The sequence below is a fragment of the Ctenocephalides felis genome, unplaced genomic scaffold (assembly GCF_003426905.1).
Source record: "Ctenocephalides felis isolate EL2017-DRISC unplaced genomic scaffold, ASM342690v1 CF-g0.4_SCAFFOLD_01886, whole genome shotgun sequence".
NCBI lineage: Eukaryota > Metazoa > Arthropoda > Insecta > Siphonaptera > Pulicidae > Ctenocephalides > Ctenocephalides felis.
Window position 1 is genome coordinate 86,077,263 of NW_020538040.1, and position 19,543 is coordinate 86,096,805.

Below are 19,543 nucleotides of genomic sequence, written 5' to 3' on the forward strand. Positions count from 1 at the left end.
TAAATATAGGTTTAATAAATGAAAATGTTTCAAATAAATAAAAATGGCACTAACACATTCAACGTGGTTCATATCTCTCCCGATAGAATAACTTTGTAAAGTTACTTTCACGAAAAACAATCGAAGTTACGAAAAAAAGTAATAATTAATAAGCAATTAACCAATTTGCTTGATTATATAATATATCATAAAACATATAAAAAAGCATTATTTCATTACCATACCGAAAAATCAAAACGTTTTTTTAAATAAAATAATGTAGCAATGAAAACTATTGGGCACCTCTTCCGAACGCTACCAACAACCGAATTCTCATGACGTTCATTAAAGTTTGTGGTATGATTAATGAACAGCATTCAAGTTCCGAATGCTTGAATAAATGATGTACATATTTGACATTCCTAAAACCGCATGATATCTCTTCGGACAACGAATGAGTTCTAAGCAAAGGCCGCTTTCGGCTACCGTACAAACCGTAATTAAATCATAATGGACCATGGTGTTGCTTCTATATTCTCCTTTGCTTGCTAAAGCGATTTATGAATAATCGCTATGTAAGTTTTAAATGCATTTGAATTGAGCCTGATTCCAATATAAAAATGAGTATTTGCAAATAAAAAACTGTATGTACGGTTGTCGTATGTACGGTTGTCGTACACCCCCAAGAGTGTACGACAACCTGCCAGAGGTCTACGTCAGCGAACAAAACTTTTGTAAATATAAATGAAAATGGGCAGCATGAAATGTTGATAATATTAAATATTATTGACTCGATATTAAATCATCAGATACATCCTGCTCTTTATTAAAAGTCTTACCACTTTATATCTGTTACTTGCAGTGCTGGATTTACAGTAGGGGCAATCGGGGCTACTGCCCAGGGCGGCAGATTTTGGGGGGCGGCAAAATTTGGATAGTGAGAAAAAAAATTCTATACAATATAATCAACTTTTTTTAAGAACATTTTTTATTTCAAGAAATCTAATTAACAAAACATAATACGATTGCAATGCAAAATTTGGGTTGAAATAAACGTTAACTAAAACTCATTATTTTGCCTTGCCTCCCTCTCCGAACGTAAATTATCAAATTGGTTAATAAGTTATCAAATTTGGCAAGTTGGCTAATATAAAGATCCGTAAACAAGCTGAAAGTTTAAGAAAAATATGTTTTTCAGTTCTCGAGCCCTCTTAAAATGACGAATTTGTGCACTTCCAAGCTTACTACTGACTCATGGCATTGTGTCTGACAAATTACTGAAACATCCCGTATTAAAAATTACATTTTATAAAGAGCTTTAAAATTTTTTGAAAAATGAAAAAAAAGACTTTTAAAAGACATTTTTCGTATTTTGAATTTTTTTGAAAATTATGAACTTTTTGCAAAGCAATCGCGCTGCGTAACTGTTTCAGAGAAGAAATATCGAAATTCAATTACCATTTTTCGTAATTGCTTGTCCCAAAAGCTAATCAGCACGTCTCTCCATCAATACAAATCTAATATTTTTTAATTATTCAAGTCAATTTCGAGAACATGGATTAACCGATTTAAATGATTCAATTGCTATTGATAAGGAGGCGTGCTGATTAGTTATTGGCCAAGGCAGATCCAACTGTTTTGAAAATACGGGTCAAAATTCCAAAAATAATAGTTCCGTTTTTGAGAAAAAAAGCGTACAATATCATTCAAAAAAATTACAGAATAAATAACTGCTTAGATTTGTGGGGGGCAGGTTTAGCGGTTTCGATGATCCAATAAAAAATTTGAGAAAGAAACATTTGGCGGACAAAAGTGATCATAAGACATATGCGCATTAAATTATCAGATATCTTAAAGATATTATAATAATAAGCATAAATTTTGTTTACATTTATATGCGTTCTGTAACATTGTTTATCAGTTGACTGCGACGCGGCGCTTACGCGCTTCTATATTTTGTCCCTTCGCAACTGAAGCAGCGCGATTGCTTTAAAAAAAAGTGCGAAAGTTCGTAAAATTTCAGGGATGGGGCGGCATTTTTGTCAGTGCCCCGGGGCGCCAAATTTCTAAATCCGGCCCTGGTTACTTGTGTTATTAACTTCCCCTAGGGTAAGTCGTCCAAAAATCGATATTGAAAATTTTTACATTTCTTCACGTTTTGAAGGTTTCTGAATATTTTGGCACGGTTTCAGACGCACGGATCAACTGATTTAAATCATTCAAAAAACATTGGATTTCTATTGATAGGGAGATGTGCTGATTTATTTTTGACAAAGGCAGGTCCAGCCGTTACGGAGATACGGAGCAAAGAGTGCAGAAAATACAAATCGAGTTTTTGAGAGAAGGGAGTATCCGATTTGAATGATCTAAAAAACATTCAATTTGTAATGATTGGGAGAAGCATTTCAAAGATTCAGAGCTAAATTTGCAAAAAATGGCAGTTTGTGAGAAAACTAAGGGTCCCATTTGACTTTTCACTTGTTTTGAATTCAATTAGCAGCAATTGTGACCGAATAATTAAATGCTCGACTCGCATATAAAATGTACTCGGCTGGAATTCCGAATTATGGAGTTACTTGAAAATTGTACAGGTAATACTAAAGGATGATATATTGAAATGTGAAAAATGATAATGATAATAAAAATGTATAATTCATAAAAAATGAAATTAAATAATAATACGAAGTAAATATATATGTCAAAAATGAAAAATGTTAAAGCAAAGTCAATAAAAAAAAAACAATTGCGTACCTATGTGTTATTTAAGTTAAGTTAAAAATCAACATCGGGTAAGTAGGTCTAACTAAAGCGAAAAATAATGTTAGGGTTATACCCATAGATTTAGAACCCATACCTTAAAAATATAGTACGGCTCCCTCATGGATAAGTGGCTAGAGCGACTGAACTCGAATCAGAGGTCTCGGGTTCGATCCCGCTTCGAGGACTCTGATCTCAAACAGTACTGACATCGGTTTCAACTTGGAAATATAGACAATAATATGTTTCTACGTAAAAATGGCCCTCGTCAAGCATTGCTGTATCAATAAAAGAGGCAGATTTGTTGCTAGAAAAATTATTGAAACTTTGTTTGCAATAAATTTAATAATAAAAAAATCATTATTTACACAAGAAACAAATAAACTAATATGCTTTTAAGGGTCATTTTTTAGTCTCTTCGATAATTCAAAACTACTGAACTCATTTACGCAAATTATCAAATTAGCTGATATACTCGTTTGGCGAAGAGAATTGTTAGAGTCGAGAAATGCAAATATGCGTCCCGCCTACATACATGTTGATAGCTGAGGAACTTGGTCGTAAACCAAATTGAATAGTTAATAAACAAATACACATTATATCTATTATGTGGAAAATCTGTGCTTATAAATATAATACATATGACCAGAATTTGAGTCTGCAGTGCTAAAGTTTGAGTTAATGCCAGAAATATGCATTGGAAATTTTAAATGAGTATCGCGACAGGAGCGCGGCATCACGGTACGGTTTCCTTAGAACTGTCCCGTCCCGAAAGGGTTAATTTAAATTTTGTTCAAAGACTATATATGAAGTACTATAAATATTCAATTTTTATCTTTAAGAAGTTTCGAAAACTTGGAATTGAATGCAAATTTAAAATGAATAAATAATACTATGTTAGTTAAAAGTAACAGGTATATTTATTAAATTAATTTTTGTATCTTTGGCATACTTGATAAATTTTTAAGAATTTAAATACCGTTAATTAAAATCAAATATGTTCGTTTCAATTGTTGTTGTTTCAAAAAATCACGACTCCAAACACTGGAACAATGTTGACCGTGTGCAGGTCGCATTACACGAGTCCTATCCTTTTGTCAGCAATAAGACGGAACTTTCAAGCGCGTATTCCAATCTCACGGCAGAATACGATTTACAAGTTTCAATCAGTGTGTGCACGAGGAACGGGGACGTTTACCAAAAAGCAGTGCCGATTCTGGCCGATTCCATGATATCGTCATAAGCGCGGAGATCGAATGTGCAAACCTAATCGCACCGAGCGTAACAAAAACAATAATATCATTAAGTGTCACTCTCCCATGCAAGCGGTGTGGTGTTTCGAGAACGCGACCATTATTGCCTTCGCTGTACGCGTTTATTCGATTGAGCGGTGTAATTTGGCAGAATTGTACCCGAGCGACGCTCAAGGCAACCGCACACGACGGACGACGTTCGATTCGAATCATGGACAATATTTATGTGTACAGTAGGGTAGGACAGGGCACAAAGGTCCAATTTGACTTTTAGCAATCATATTGCAAAAACCAAAACAATTGTATCATACCAAATAATACAAATCAAACAAACAACTATTTGACTTCAGTATACGTAAATTTCAGCTAATTCATCATTCTATAAATATTTTTCCTGTTTTGGACCTTTTTACTTTCAGGCTGGGTAAAAAGTTTGTGTCTGGGACGACCAGGGGGTAAACAGGACCAATGATTTTTTTCATTTTAAAAGGTTTTTACAAAATAATAGCTACAATGTAGCTGCTACATTATACAACCAAAGCAAAATATTAATTTTATTAGTGCATTTTTTACAGAAATAACACTGTAATTAACTACGATTTGCCAATTCATCAGAAATGTTTAGCAGCAGAGTTGGAATAACTACGCATTTAATTTTTCTCTTGCTTATTTTAACTTTTTTTTGCTACTTTTTATTTTCTACACCTTCGCCATAAATAAAGGTTTAGTTGGTTCCTTTTTGCCCACCTAGGTGTAAGCTTTCAATAAGGTTATATAAAGAAACCGGTTGAATATAACTTAAAATTAACAATACATTTTATAATACAATTAAATAATGTATACTTAATAATATATTAAGGTCTGGAAAACTAGGCAACAGTGCTCACAATCAAAATAAAAACAACGCAGTATATTTTAAAGTATCGTTTTTATTTATTTTTGAACAGCAATCAAAACATACGAGTCCTATAAGCTGTTGTGCCGAATTTATGCCGAATAGCAACCCAAACAGTTGTCCCATCTCTGCACAATAAATTATTATTAACTTCCCGTAGGGTAAGTTATAGCAATCGCAAAAAATTGAAAGTGAAAACTTTTATATATCTTTACGTTTCAAAGGTTTCTGAACATTTAGCATACCTTAAAAAATGTATGCATGCGAATACAAATTTTCGTCGACGATTTCGGGAACACCCATCAACCGATTTAAATAATTAAAAAAAACATTCGATTCATATTGATAAAGAGACGTGCTGATTAGTTTTTGGCAAAAGCAGGTCTAGCCGTTCCGAAGATACGGGGCAAAAAGTGCCAAAAACCGTAACTTAGTTCTTAAGAGAACGGAGCGTCAGATTTTAATAATTCAACATTTTACTCGTACTGACAAGATGAAGAACTGATAAAATTTTTGGGAAGGTAGTTCTAGCGTTTCGGAGATCTAGTAAAAAACGTAAAAAAATGCCATTTAGCGGTCAAAAACGATTATTAGACATATGCACATTTTCATTCACGATCATTAGACAATTTTGTTTACATTCCTATGAGTTACGCGCTTTAATGATCCGTCTCTATGCAGCTAAAGCAGTGCGATTTCTTTTAAAAAAAGTTCAAAATTTACAAAAAATTTCAAAATAAAAAAGCATTATGTTTCGAAGAAGTCGATTTAAAAAATTTAAAATTTCTCAAAAATCAAATTGTTTCATTGATTAAAAATAATTTTTTTAAAGAAAAAATATTTTTGGTGCGGACAGTTCCAGCAATTTGCCTTAAGACACGACGCCATACACCACTAGTTACAATTTCTGTAATAAATCGAATTAAAGCAGCAATGCCGGATCAAAGCTATTTTTATGCAAGAAAAAAATGCAAGATTTTCCAACTTTAATTAATGACACGTTGTTATATTAAGTAACTATTTATTATAATAGTATTACCGATTATCAAACCAGGTAAACCACAATCATTGACAAAATTTGAAGTTGCAGAAGAAAAAAGCAGAGGCAGGCTAAAATAAAATGTTAAGACTCACGCATTCTTATGCAATTTCGAATAGTAAGCAAAATAATGTACAACAGTTAGCACGTATTTTTATATCCATATTTTAGTTAGCTGAAATTGTATTACCTTAAGATAAATCTAGAAAAATTTTTTAATAAGAAAGTGCCAAAAGATTGCTGTGTGTTCACATTTCTAAATTAATATTTAGCCACTCAGAATACTTTTGTTATATATATTTTGTTATATATATATATATATATATATATATATATATATACATGATCGTGATCAAAATGTATGCACGTGATCTTATTCCTTCATACTCTCATCTGCAAGATACATAAAATGCTAGCAGGCACCGTAAAGTCTCGTACGGCCAAAATCGAAACGGTTGTAAAAAACGCCACTAGGAATGAAAAACATAATTGGTTCTGAATCTCTTTCGTGAACGGCCGAAGTCAGAACCTTGTGATATTGAGTAATTTTGTAAGCATGTCATTAAATTTCGATAATTCAAAAGTGAGATATTATTAAAATCACTTCAAAAATTGAACGAGCGGTAGTAATAACTATATATCATCTCATATTTTTTTTTATGTTTTTATGGTCTATGATGTGATAAGTATATGATAATATTTAAAAGTTGTTTCAATACATGTATCATTGATCTACAGATTTAATATCTACTAAAATAAAACATATTTCCTATTTGTATATTTAGGCGAGGTAGGTATCGAATCCCGAACTTGCGCTTGTTAAACCAAGTTCTTATAAAAAAATATGATCTGTAAATTAATATATTAATGTAGAATGTCGAATTGATTAACTATGTAAAACAAAACTAATAGTTTATATATGCCCTTATAGAACGTACCGCGTAATTAGGAAACCGCGCTATAAAGAACGCGATTTTAATGTACAAACGTATTGCGCTGTCTGAGAACCGCGCTATATGGAGATAAGTAAATACGAGACAAAAAGAATTATAAATTGATATTAAATAAATTAAAAATTTCATATAAAATTACATGAATTATTTTTCAATTATTGAATTAGAACCAAAATGAACTGTCTCAATAAAATTTTAAGTTGATTTTTTCTTAGAAAGACCAAAGTTATACATGAATGAGTTCCGACACTCCTACTAAAACCGATGCCGCACATAACTATTATATAAATTGGAATGTTTATATAAACATACTGTAAAAAATAAAATAGTTGATAATAAAAGTTATTAGAGAACTGGCGCGGAAGGAACTTATGAGCTGTTAAGCGAAACCGCGCTATAGGAGTATCGTGTTGTCGGAGGTCCGCAATTTCAGCTACGATACAAAAATCGTTTTTTCCGGGTACCGCGAAACAAAACTTTCGCGAAAAAAAGAAAGTTAACTCTCTTACAACGCGGTATCCGAAAAAAGCGACTTTTATACCGTAGCTGAAACTGCGAGAAATTATATATATATATATATATATATATATATATATATAATAAATCTAGAACAGATACAGAATGCCTAAAAGTTCTAGAAACAGTGTTTATGTCATGCGCATAGGAACAAAAACCTGTTTCCGCCTCTAAAACTATTTAGTTACCACCGTCTGGGTTTAGTTGTGCAATATTGCAAAATGGACCTATTTTAGCAAATATTTCGAGTACTTTTTAAATCAAAATTTCAAAACAGCCTTAAATTATTGGCGACATTTTATGTTATTTATTATTATTGTTATGTTATATACCTACGGAGTTTTTTGAACCAATGAAATTTCATTACGTACACAATTTTAGCAGAAAGTAAAAAAAAAAACAAAAAAATGTAAATGCTAAACTTTCTAATAGCATAATGAACCTTTCTTTACTGAATGAAGTAACATGGACCATTTGTTCATGGGGTTCCTTGATCACTTAGAACAATACTTGATTTATTCGAACGTGTCTTCTAATTTACATAAATCAGAGGCTTACAATGCTTTAGCTCGTACTTCAAGTTCTCCGCATAATATATACATACATATATACATATATAATTAATATAATATACAAAATAATTGGAGCTGCCGAATAATTGATGGACACGTTCACCGACGAGTTAGTTATCAAGTAACGTAGGTAGAAAATGGCAGCAATTCGATAGGTGTGCTAATATGACGTAAACTCACCTAGGATGACAGTAACTCGAAAACCATATTTTCTTCCTTCTGATTAAAGTCACTCACAATATAAAATATGTCCGTAGAAGTTTTTTTGAAATTACACTCACGATGCACTACAATTATCACATAAAGTTCAATCACCACGTGTAAAAAATTATATTCTAGAACTATAACACTATTCAGGAGTCACTTGTCAACTGCAAGGGCATCCGATGTTCGATGACGAAGCCGAAAACAATCGGTATTACCTACATTGAATAAAAGTTATGGCGCCAATATTCAAATCTATATCAAACCTGTCCAACCAAGTTATTTAACTTTTAAACATAGATCAAACATTACAATTTTAATATATTAACATAGAAATATATAAATGAAGAGATGAAATTTAGAAACATAATATTGAAGATTTGAAAATCAGTAGTATCGCAATAATAAATTTCATCATATTAAAAAAGTAAAAATTTAACATAAAGAAAATTTTTTGAGTCTTGAAAATTCTTGAATTTAATTTTTGCAATGAAGGTTGTTTTGATAAAATTTGTTTTTAATTCAAAAACTTCAAATAACATTTTTAGTCGTTTTAAAAAATTAAAAATTTACAATTAAATAAAAAAGAACAAAAAAGATTTTAATAATGCAAACTGTTATTTATATTGAAATTGAAAGAAGAAATATTTTTAGCGAATGATCATCCGTCGGTAAGTTCAGTTTTATATTCCTGAAAATATCGAACTCAAGAATAACACATAATCTTATTTTGCATTATTTGTATATTTAATATAATTTTATATATTTACAGTATAATAAAATATAGTATAACATTATTTCTAATTTATGTATGCTAATTGGCACTTTGGTTTGTTTCATTATTCTTAAAATTGTGATTGTAGATATGTTCTAATGGATATCAAAATCATTAATACCAAAGTAAAACATCATCGTGTACGCAATACTATACTAAAATAAATCTTAATTTTATTATTTAATATATTTTGATAAACCAGTTATTAAAATATTTAAGTAATAATAATATATACTAAATCTATTATTGAACTGGGATAATTTCACTGATAAAAATTTGCAGAAAAATACAGAAAGAGAGTAACAATCGAAAGATAGTTGAAAAATGTTGAATTTAAAAGCATAGTGTTAATAAAATTAATATATTTACTAATTAATGTTATTAACAGGTAGGCTTTTACTTCATGTTATCCTCTCAATATATTTTTCTTTATATCATGTTTATTAAATATTAATACTAATAAGGTAAGATTCAAAGACACAGTTGTAAGTGTAAATCAATATACATAAACAAATTCATCAAATATAGATTTATCACCAACAGAACTTAAATGATAATATTTACAAAATACTAAAAAATAATAAAACAGAAATGAGTTGTTGTTATGTAACAGAAATATTGAATAACATCCAAATATAAATAATAGATAAAAATCTATTGCAAAATTAGGTTTCAATAAAACTTTCTGCACATAAACATATTATAAAATACATCAAGTAATTATAAATTAATTATATCAATTTTCTATTTACAATTTGTTTACATTTAACTTTCGGCTTTATAATTATTAGAATTTGAATTAAGAAGTAAAAGAGGCACTATCAACAATTATGATATGTTTTTACTTAGCTTCAATGTACGCGGCCCATTTCTACACCTCCTAGTTGGCCGATGTAAGGGTATCCTGATTTTGCTTCAGTGGGTGAAGGAGCATGGTGTGATCCGTAATGGCCCATATTTCCAGTGAAAAAGCTGCAATAGAAAGAAAAATGGGTTAGTTTAAAAAAAAAATGAAAACACACAATTATATAAAGATGTGCATAATAAAATTAATGTATTTTTAGTTATTAAAAAGTGTTTGAAACAATAATATGTGCTTGCTTACATTTCGTATCTAAGTAGTAATATACATAGCCGTCACGTATATGATATGTTTTACTTTGAATATTTCAGTACACAATGTACTGAATCATTAGGCATACTTTTATTATTTAATTTTTTGTTCGAACGGTAGCTAGAGACCACGTTAGAATACTAAACTGCGGTTCTGTGATGCGAGGTAGAGAAACACGTGTTGCTTACAGTGTTATTACAGTCCGATATAATTGTACAGTTTTTCGTCGGCACCGTTTTATAATTTATAATCTCTAACATTCAATAATTGCATACGTTGAACATTGTCTATTATTACCGCTGTTGGATACCGAGGAGTGAAGAAATGTATCATTATTTTTTATTATTCGGATGCAAATCAAGAAGGAAGAGAATGAAGTGGGGATATAGATATAATGCCAAAATGGCATTGCGTGCTTGATGCACTCGTGCGATAATTATATAATTTTAATTTTAAATGAGTAATTAACAGGTCGTATTACAAATTTATGACGGCGAATTTACGACCGGCCCGAATTACTTAATCTACGAAAACGCGTGCGTGCGATGATGTGTCGATGCGAAGCCAAGTGTGTGATTTAAGAGCGCGGCCTGGCTCTGATACCCGGTGGTCATTTGCAAATTGCATAGAACATGATGCGACCAACAAAAGCGTATGCTATTTTTTATACTTTGACAAATGTGTTATTCCGAACGTGTATTATTAGTAAAAATTGCAATATACAGTTGGTTTAGAAGATTGCGATATAAACGGAATTCGATTTATGATATACCTAACATTTCACTCGAACAAAATTGCCTCTAATGAGTAATCCCAATTATATACAAAAACTTAAAGAAATAGCAACGTATAATTTAGCAAACAGAATTATCTTTTATAAACACTCACCTATAGTTGTCGGTCCATGATGCAACATCGGCAGGCTTGGAATGGTGATGTCTAACAGGCCATTGAGAATGAGCATGTTCTGGTTTAGTATAATCATAGCCTGTACTCATGTATTGAGATTGTTCAGTAGGAGGCAAGTATCCAGCATATGATGGCAAGGTAGCCTGCAAGTAAAAACGAGAATATTTAGTTATATATATATCGATTGAACAGATAAAGATATATAATGCGCACTGTTTATTTCGGTACGAAAGATTAATAGCAAAATTAAGTTAACGTACTTGTAAAGATCCCGCGTCTGGACTGAGTGAGGAAACAGGACTGGCGCCTAGTTGCTGGTGAACTTGCTGCTGCTGTTGCTGTTGCCATTGTTGGGCCATCGAAGCGGAAAATGTTGCTGCTGATGTTGGTTGAGCTGCTTCATATTGCTGCAGCATCGAAGCGGCGCTGCTTGCGTAATCTTTTGCGGCAACAGTTGTAGCCGACACAGCAGCGCTTGTTGGGCACTGAGTCTGTTGTTGTTGAGATAAATTGTGTTGTTGTTGAGTGTGGGTTTGATCTTGTTGCATGAAAGACATGGGATTGAAGGCAGACGCGACTAATTGTTGAGAATTAAGCTGTTTGCGCAGACGAGCTCGGCGATTGGAGAACCAAACTTGTACACGCGCTTCGGTCAACTTAGTCTTTTGAGCGAGTTCTTCCCTGGTGTATACGTCAGGATACTGAGTTCGAGCAAAGGCACGTTCTAGAGCTTCCAATTGTTCGCCACTGAAAGTTGTGCGGCTGCGACGCTGTTTGCGTTTTAAAGGAATGCCTGGCTCGCTTTCAGTGTCGCTGGAATCGCAAGAAGATTGGCCACCTGTAAGTAATAATAACCATGTTATAAAGCATATCTCAATCTCATAAGATAAAAGAAATGATGAAAGCTATTAAATTCTTGTTGGGATGTATAAAATATTTTCTGTTTCGTGGAGGAATATATCAAAACGTTTATAATAGTTAGTTTTTTAATCTCAACTTGCTGATAGCCTGGTATTGTTAGATTTCAAACGTTAAACGCAAATAGGCAAGTAACGGAAGCAACTGACGGAAACTGCAACATAATGCTATGTATCGCATCGATGTGTACCTATAGATTGGCGAGCTGGAGCTCCGTGGCGGTATAATGGATTTAATTAGACAGCCATTAGCAGGATGTTGAAGTGTCAATTACATTCGCGGGCTGTAATCATGCGCCGTCTCTTATTCTACTCAGCTACGATGGTTGTTCTATCATATTGGTGAATACTAGTAAACGGCGAACGTGCATTCGAGTCGTGAAACGAGAACACGACCGCTTCTATCTCATTTGTATTACGAATAACTACACCTCTTTCGCAATTCTTAATACACTTGTAGCAAATGTCTAGCAGACCGTTCGAAATAAATAATACATTTGCAACGTGTAACATGTTTATGTAATTATATAAATATGAAAAAAAAACTTCGTATGCAAATGTATATAAAAGTGTACATAGATATATAAACGTACGTTTTTATCAATGCAATTAAGAAATGATTGATGAATTATCCAGTTGTTTGATTAGGAAGTTTGAAACTGAAGGAAGTAGAGAGAAGATGATGGTGATATGATTTCGTAACATTAGTGAGGAAAATAAATCATCTCAAAACATAATACCTATGCATTGGTATTGTATAGTAGGAACGTAATAAAACGCGAATAAACCAATTTCCCATCGCGTTGCGCGCATCTAAATTTAGCCAAGTCGGGTATCGCGAGTCGGCTGAACATCAAAGGGTAAAAACAACGGGATAACTCTCGGTCCCGGCGCACATACATATTACATCGCGCACCGTGCCGTGTTTAGATCCACTAACAGTCGAGTGAATCTATGTTATTTGGACGGACCGGAGCAAAATGCAACTACGATGGTAGCAGCGCGTTAAAATTGTGATTCGTGATCGCTGCCCGAACGATGGAAATGCAAGAAATGCGCCAATTTAAATAGCGCACTATACGTCTAATGCGAACTAATGGAGCGATTGATGCTAAATGCATGCGGCTGACTATCGATCATTGGCATTTTCTTCAACCGTTACTGCGTCAATCGAAGTGAACAGTTTTATACCGAAGGTAACGATTAAAATGATAATTATTTAGTAAGATATTTAAATTACTGTTTATTTACCTAAGATGCCATCAATGGAGTGGTTTCTTCTAGGATCGCCATCTTCTCGTCGTCCACCTCTCAATAAGCGGCTGATAGAAGAAACTGACGGAGCAGACGTTTTATCACAGACTCCCTCCTGCAGCAGAGAGAAAGCGCGGGATAGGTTACACTCGTAGTTAAACATATTTATAGTAATATATCAAATATAACACTGCACAAAAGCGTTTTGTTCGTATCTAATTTTTCTATTATCGTTGAGTATAAAAATTTATTTGAATCACAAGAAAGATTGTTAACACTAACGTGAACATTTGGTAGATTGTATAAATTCAGTAGAAAGATACTCATAAATCAGTTAAATTACGCCCATTTTTAAAACGAAAGTAGGATCACTATAATTAATTGTAATAACTGAAAGCCATAATTACAACAAATATATAATTAATATTAAAACATATGTTTTTAGGCTCATTAAGCAGTTTTGTTCCAAGTTCCAAGTGGATAAAAATTCATATAACAGTATTTAAAAAATACATAATTTAATTATGCAAAGAAATATCATTATTCGAATACTCACTTTGATCAGCTTGTCGCGAATTTCCCAGCTAAATATGCCTGGATTGCGTCTTTTCAGATCATCAATTCTTCCTTCGACCTCAGGAGTTGCAACTCGGGGTTTGGAGCCACCAATGACTCCCGGCCTGATGCTGCCGGTCTCCTGATAGCGATTTAATATCTTGGAAACGCATCCATGAGATACACGGAGTTGTCGCGATATTACACAGGGACGAACTCCGGCAGCTGCCATTTCCACAATTTTCAAACGAATGTGATTAGGAAGAGGGCGACCGTTTATGAAAACACCGCCTAATTGGTTCACACGACCCTGACCTGCAAATAATGATATATGTCTAAATACTATTTTATGGAACAAATTCAGCAGTAAGTAAGTAAATAAAAGTAAGACTGGGCTTATTTTGAACAATACTTAAATACCTATAGTAGACGTAAACGTTTGGCTTGTCTTGCTCAAGAGAGCAATGATAGAGATGTTTAAATTTTCCTTTCAACGATATTTGCAATTCACAAACAATTTAAAAAATACAATATGTGTAAATATGCATGTAGGTAAATGTGCAAATAGATTTTATTGTAAGTTAACATCTACGTAAGATTTTTTTCAAACGCAAGATAAAATACAAACACGATTCTATTCTTTTCCCTTAATCCAAAGTTATGTAAATATATACATGTATTCTCTAACGCTTCTTATAAATCCAATATATAATCGCTACTGAAAATCGCAAATAAAAATGTTACCTATCTCAATCACATTACACTGGGCTCTCCTATTGATACAATAATTTAAATCCATTTTAGAGCATAGTATTATAATAAAACTCTATGCAGTCTTTTATTCATGTTAAAGTTACCGAAATGATTTGATCCCCTAGTTCGTTTGTTATTTCTTTCATTGGATCACAAAAACGGACACGGATTACAATAGAAGCTCTCAAAAAGACGCACATCGACCTGGTGTGGCCAACTTAAGAGCTATTACTATTTTCCGCACAACTACACTTGTAGTGTCTGCAACCGAACACAATACACTAGAGGTAAATGATGATCAACAAATTTGACAACAATATCATCTTGCAAAGAATATGGAGGCTCATATGCCGGGTGGTCCAACCGAGGTGTTCTCACCGACCGAAGGAGAGGAAGATTTTAATCCGGAATTGAATTAGATCGATATGAGCTCGAGTTTGAATATCTTATTTATGACGTAATCATGAATATATAAACATGATGTGTCTGCTCCAATCAGCAATACGAAATCAAGCATTTTTATTAAGTAAATTTATATAGTTACTTATAAGATCAATAACGTGCTCGATAACAAATAATTAAAATACATATTCAAAGCCGTGGTGATACTCATGACTCACCTCGGTAGTCGTTTCATGAAAAACAACTTCTCTATTAAAGTTTTTATAGCTCAAACATCGAATTGGATAACCCGAGTATAGAGTATTCTATTTGTATACTGATATAGCCGTGTACAATCTATGCATTTGTATTAGTTAGTATTGTGTATTGTTGTATGGAACATTCATTATTAAAGATTTCCAATTTAAAAATCTATTGTTAGTGATAGGAGGAACGAAATTGTTCGGTAGCCGCTCCACGCGGTTCGACTGCGTTGTTTTTAGAGTTATTATTTTTTATAAAGAGATCGAATGTATATCTGAATAATACTATTACGAAAGATACCATGACAAGTTATTTCGAATGATAATGTAACTGATCTTGGAAAGAAGTATTTTTAATAAGAATGGCTTATCAATTGTTTTACTAAAATAATATTTTATCGTTTCTGTGACAAAAATTCATTGCTTTTATATATATATATATAACTCTACCTCATAATTTAAATTAGAACAACACTTAAATTTTAATTAACAAAACATATGCTCATATATGCCGTGCGTATTGATAATTCATTACCATGTAAGCAAGTAATTGAATCATTACTTTAAATTATATACCGCACAACTGCTCATCTTGTACATATTAAATACAGTGTATGTGCGTTATTTAGAATATTTAATAAGAAACCCGATGTTTTATATTGTGTTGTGAGTTTTTTTTCTCTTTATACATACCAATTTACTAATACATGCCAAAATACTGCAGGATGGCTTACAAGAAATCTTAAAAGGATGGTGTTTTAAATCAGATTAAAATTATTTATTATATGATTTTTTTAAGGTAGAATTTTTATTTATATAAAATAGTTGATATTTTTTATTTGAAGAATCGAATTAATTTCCTAGAAAATATGTATTCTAGGATGAGCATTACCAAGAAGCAAACAGAATTTTTTATTTTTTTGTCTATCCGTAAGTTCCGCCCTCGTTTGTAAATTTTTCTAATTCTAACCAGAAATAATTATTCAATTTTTTATAAACCATGCTAACAAACTTATGCGTATTATGAATTAAATTATACCGTCTGGTTTGTAGATGATAAAGTCGGAAAATTAATCATACTCTTATTTACATATATTTAACTCGGCGCTTTACATAATTTTATTTAGCGTTGGTAAATCATTATATTAAGCAAATCATAATATTTTATGTATTTTATTTTAGTATATGATACTATTAATTCAGATGCGCACACCTGTTGTTTCGGACCGTGCATTCCTTTAAGGTCATTAAATTTTTTTCGAAGATCAAGAGGCGTGGTCAATGCTCGCGCCGATACTAAACAATACTAGATAATTAATACTCCCACAAAACACGTGCCATGAATAATATTAAGGTATTTTAAGTCAGCTTTGCCAAATTGCCGACCTCCCAGCAAATTGAAAAGTAAGAAAAACGAGATAAGTTTAAAATTATAACTGTTATGATAATCCGAATATTTAAAGATCAAATATTTTCAGGTAAACGAAGAATATCTATACAAATCTTAATCGATTAACTATATAATATATTCATGTCCTATGGGCAATCTTGATAAACACATTCGAGTTTGATTATTGCAGATATCAGATTCGATTATCACAAGACGTGTTTTAGGGCAAGATGATCGTCCCGAGAGCAGCGTAGGAGTATTTCATGTACTTCATTGTTGTTTTTGTTTTATTACTTTTATTTTTTCGTTTTTCCTTGATTTTTGTTACTTGGGTTTCTTACGAAGACAGAAGTCGCCCACGGCATTGTGGCAACCTCCTCATCATCGTGTAACCGATTCTCTCAACGCAACCGCACGCCGGAGATCTCGTCCTCGAAGGGTTCAGATTTCCTTTGATGATTTCACTCAGGCCGCCCGTAGAAAAAAAATCGATGTAAAAAACTATTTATATGGTTTCAGTGATATATTTGTCACATTTATAATAACGATCATCATTTTATTATGAAAAATTTATAATAAAAGATTTATTTTACATGATAAACGACCGTATGTATATGTACATTAATATTTTCCAGAATTCGATCCTGGAACTACATTTGTAAACCCCCTCGTTTCTATATGTCGTGATTTGCATTTATTATTCGTCATTTAACTTTTCGTTTATTATTTTACTTTATTGGTTAGTTTTTTTTTATTCATCAATGTCTTTAAAATTTGTGTGTTGTGTTTTTTTCCTCGATTTGCATGTAATGTTATTTTTATTTGTTATATCTTATAGTTATCTTGTGTTTTTTTAGAATTTGTTTAACGTGTTGAATGATGACACACATACAGTGTCGAAACGTACTTAATAAATAGTTAATTATTTATTGCTTTTTATTTCGACTATTTGGCTCCAATAAATATTTCAAAAATATGTTTCAACGTCAAGAAAAAAAATCTAAAGTTTATACCTATATAAATATATGTATAATAATTTGATTTTTATACCAGATGTTTAGCCATAGGACTTTTACTTTGTAATAATTATTATATTTATTTTAGTGTTTTATCATGATTATTTATATAATATATTTAGGTAAAAAAGTAAAATAAGTACATTGAAATTTAATATTTACACTAAAAACTATTTTTTAATATATCCAAAGCAACACGCCATGCCAACTATAACCTGATCGACCCATAACTAAAATACAAACACACCATTATTAAAAATTTGTCTGCGATTTGTTTTTGAGAATATGTTTTTATTTAAACATGTTTTGTAATTTTTTTAAGAAATTGTTATTAGCCTTAACCCAATTATTGATGTGTGATCTTTTTTAAATAATAGTTAACCCGTTTACCCTTTTTATCGCAATACATTGTATATTTTTGCTATTTATATTATTTATTGTGGTTACATCATATGTGTCAAACAAAAACCCACGGGTAAATTCATTAAAATAAACAATGTTGCAATCCTATCACGTGGCAATCAAACATTTTACTCCCTAACTTGATTTTATCTTGATGAGTCAATTACACAGAAATGACTTAAATTATGAATTGCTTTTAATTTTGAAGCATAAGACAAGATAGAAAAAAATATGTCAAAATTTCTGAGATTGCAATAGTATCTTAAGTATATTCATCGTTCGGCCACTTATACACTCTCTTGTCATATGACATCGGTTATATTTAATCCGTTTCAAATTGACATCGATGTTTGTATGTATCATTCCAATTATTGCTGTGAGTTCGTGTGTTCCATTTGATATTGATACTACTCACGAACGGATTACAACGATATATCGGAATGGTCGGTATATTATGTATATGATGTTCATCACACATAGGTCGGAAAGGAGAGATTCCATCTGACAGAAGGCGAACACACACTGATCGTCGGCTCCTTTGAGCGGCTTAATTCACATTTTCAACACTCTTGCCGTGTTTCATATATGACCAGAGAGATGTTACAGACACACACGATATCTGTCTAACATGAAATTTCCGTGCTCTGCCGCCCGAACGCGAAGCAGACTTGATAACATGCCATTTAAACATGTCGGTTTTTAAATCAACTTTGCAAAAATGAATGATAAAAATGAATTTTATAATTTATTATAATTTAAATATGAAACATTGTATTTCTAATGGAAATTCCATAAAATATAACCCTTTACAACTTATAGCACAAAATTTTTTTATACTAAAAGCAAGCTGAAAAGGATACCAACTTTAAAAACATAATGATAACTGAATTGTTGTTCAAACTGTATAATATTCACAAAAAGCAATATATTTTACAATTATTTGATAACCGATTTAATTGATCACAAAAAATTCAGTTTGACACTTTAATTAATTATCGCTGGTAATATGTATCATTTATAGATTATCCCAGAATAGTTTAAATATCCAAAAAATCGTGCTAGAACTCAAGTGACCGCAAGCGACGGAGATTTCATGTTTGAGATAAACATTAAATATAAACATAAAATTTACAAAATAAATACCTTGGAAAGGATATCCTGTGAAGTAAGGTGACATGTTGAGCGTTGATACAGCCATGTAGTCTATGTCAGGTAAGCAACAGGTCACAAATATTTAACAAAACTTGAAGACTCACAGATGATGAAAGACGTTACAAAACACAGGAAAATCACACTTATAACAAACTTTGTTCGAAGCAAACAACAAATAAACTGTTTCAATCAACTAACAGATATTTAGAACAAAATCAACAAAATAAATCAAAATAAAACGTGTAAGTGAATATAAGGAAGCACTCCTAGACGTTTTCAGCGCGGTAGCTATCGGCTAACTGACTTCAAGTTTGCGAAGATCGAGGCTGGTTAGGTTCCCTCGCAAGCACCGTCGTTTCTCATTTCCATGAGGCTCCGCCTGTTTTCAATCGGGGCTCTCGTTCTGGTACATTACTGTAGCGATCCGGGGACTTGCGTTTTCATTTCGTCATTTTTTACCTGTTGCACTGGGACTCCACCTATTCCGATTCTGA

The 19,543-nt window shown here is 32.1% G+C and overlaps 1 protein-coding gene and 1 long non-coding RNA gene across 2 annotated transcripts in view; both read right to left on the bottom strand.

The window, feature by feature from the left end:
- Nucleotides 1–8,316, bottom strand: part of LOC113374599 — a 109,817-nt gene extending 101,501 nt beyond the window's left edge. The window contains exon 1 of the long non-coding RNA XR_003367004.1: nt 8,145–8,316. This is a non-coding gene — a long non-coding RNA (uncharacterized LOC113374599). The remainder of the gene's footprint in view (nt 1–8,144) is intronic.
- A 1,406-nt stretch (nt 8,317–9,722) lies between these two features.
- Nucleotides 9,723–19,095, bottom strand: LOC113376325 (protein gooseberry-like). Its single transcript, XM_026616234.1, has 6 exons — nt 19,041–19,095; nt 13,694–14,007; nt 13,135–13,252; nt 11,227–11,804; nt 10,946–11,109; nt 9,723–9,915 (listed from the first exon to the last, which is right to left on the bottom strand). Exons 1-6 carry the CDS (start codon nt 19,093–19,095, stop codon nt 9,795–9,797), a joined length of 1,350 nt encoding a protein of 449 aa, XP_026472019.1. The 3' UTR covers nt 9,723–9,794.
- Nucleotides 19,096–19,543: the final 448 nt, after the last annotated feature.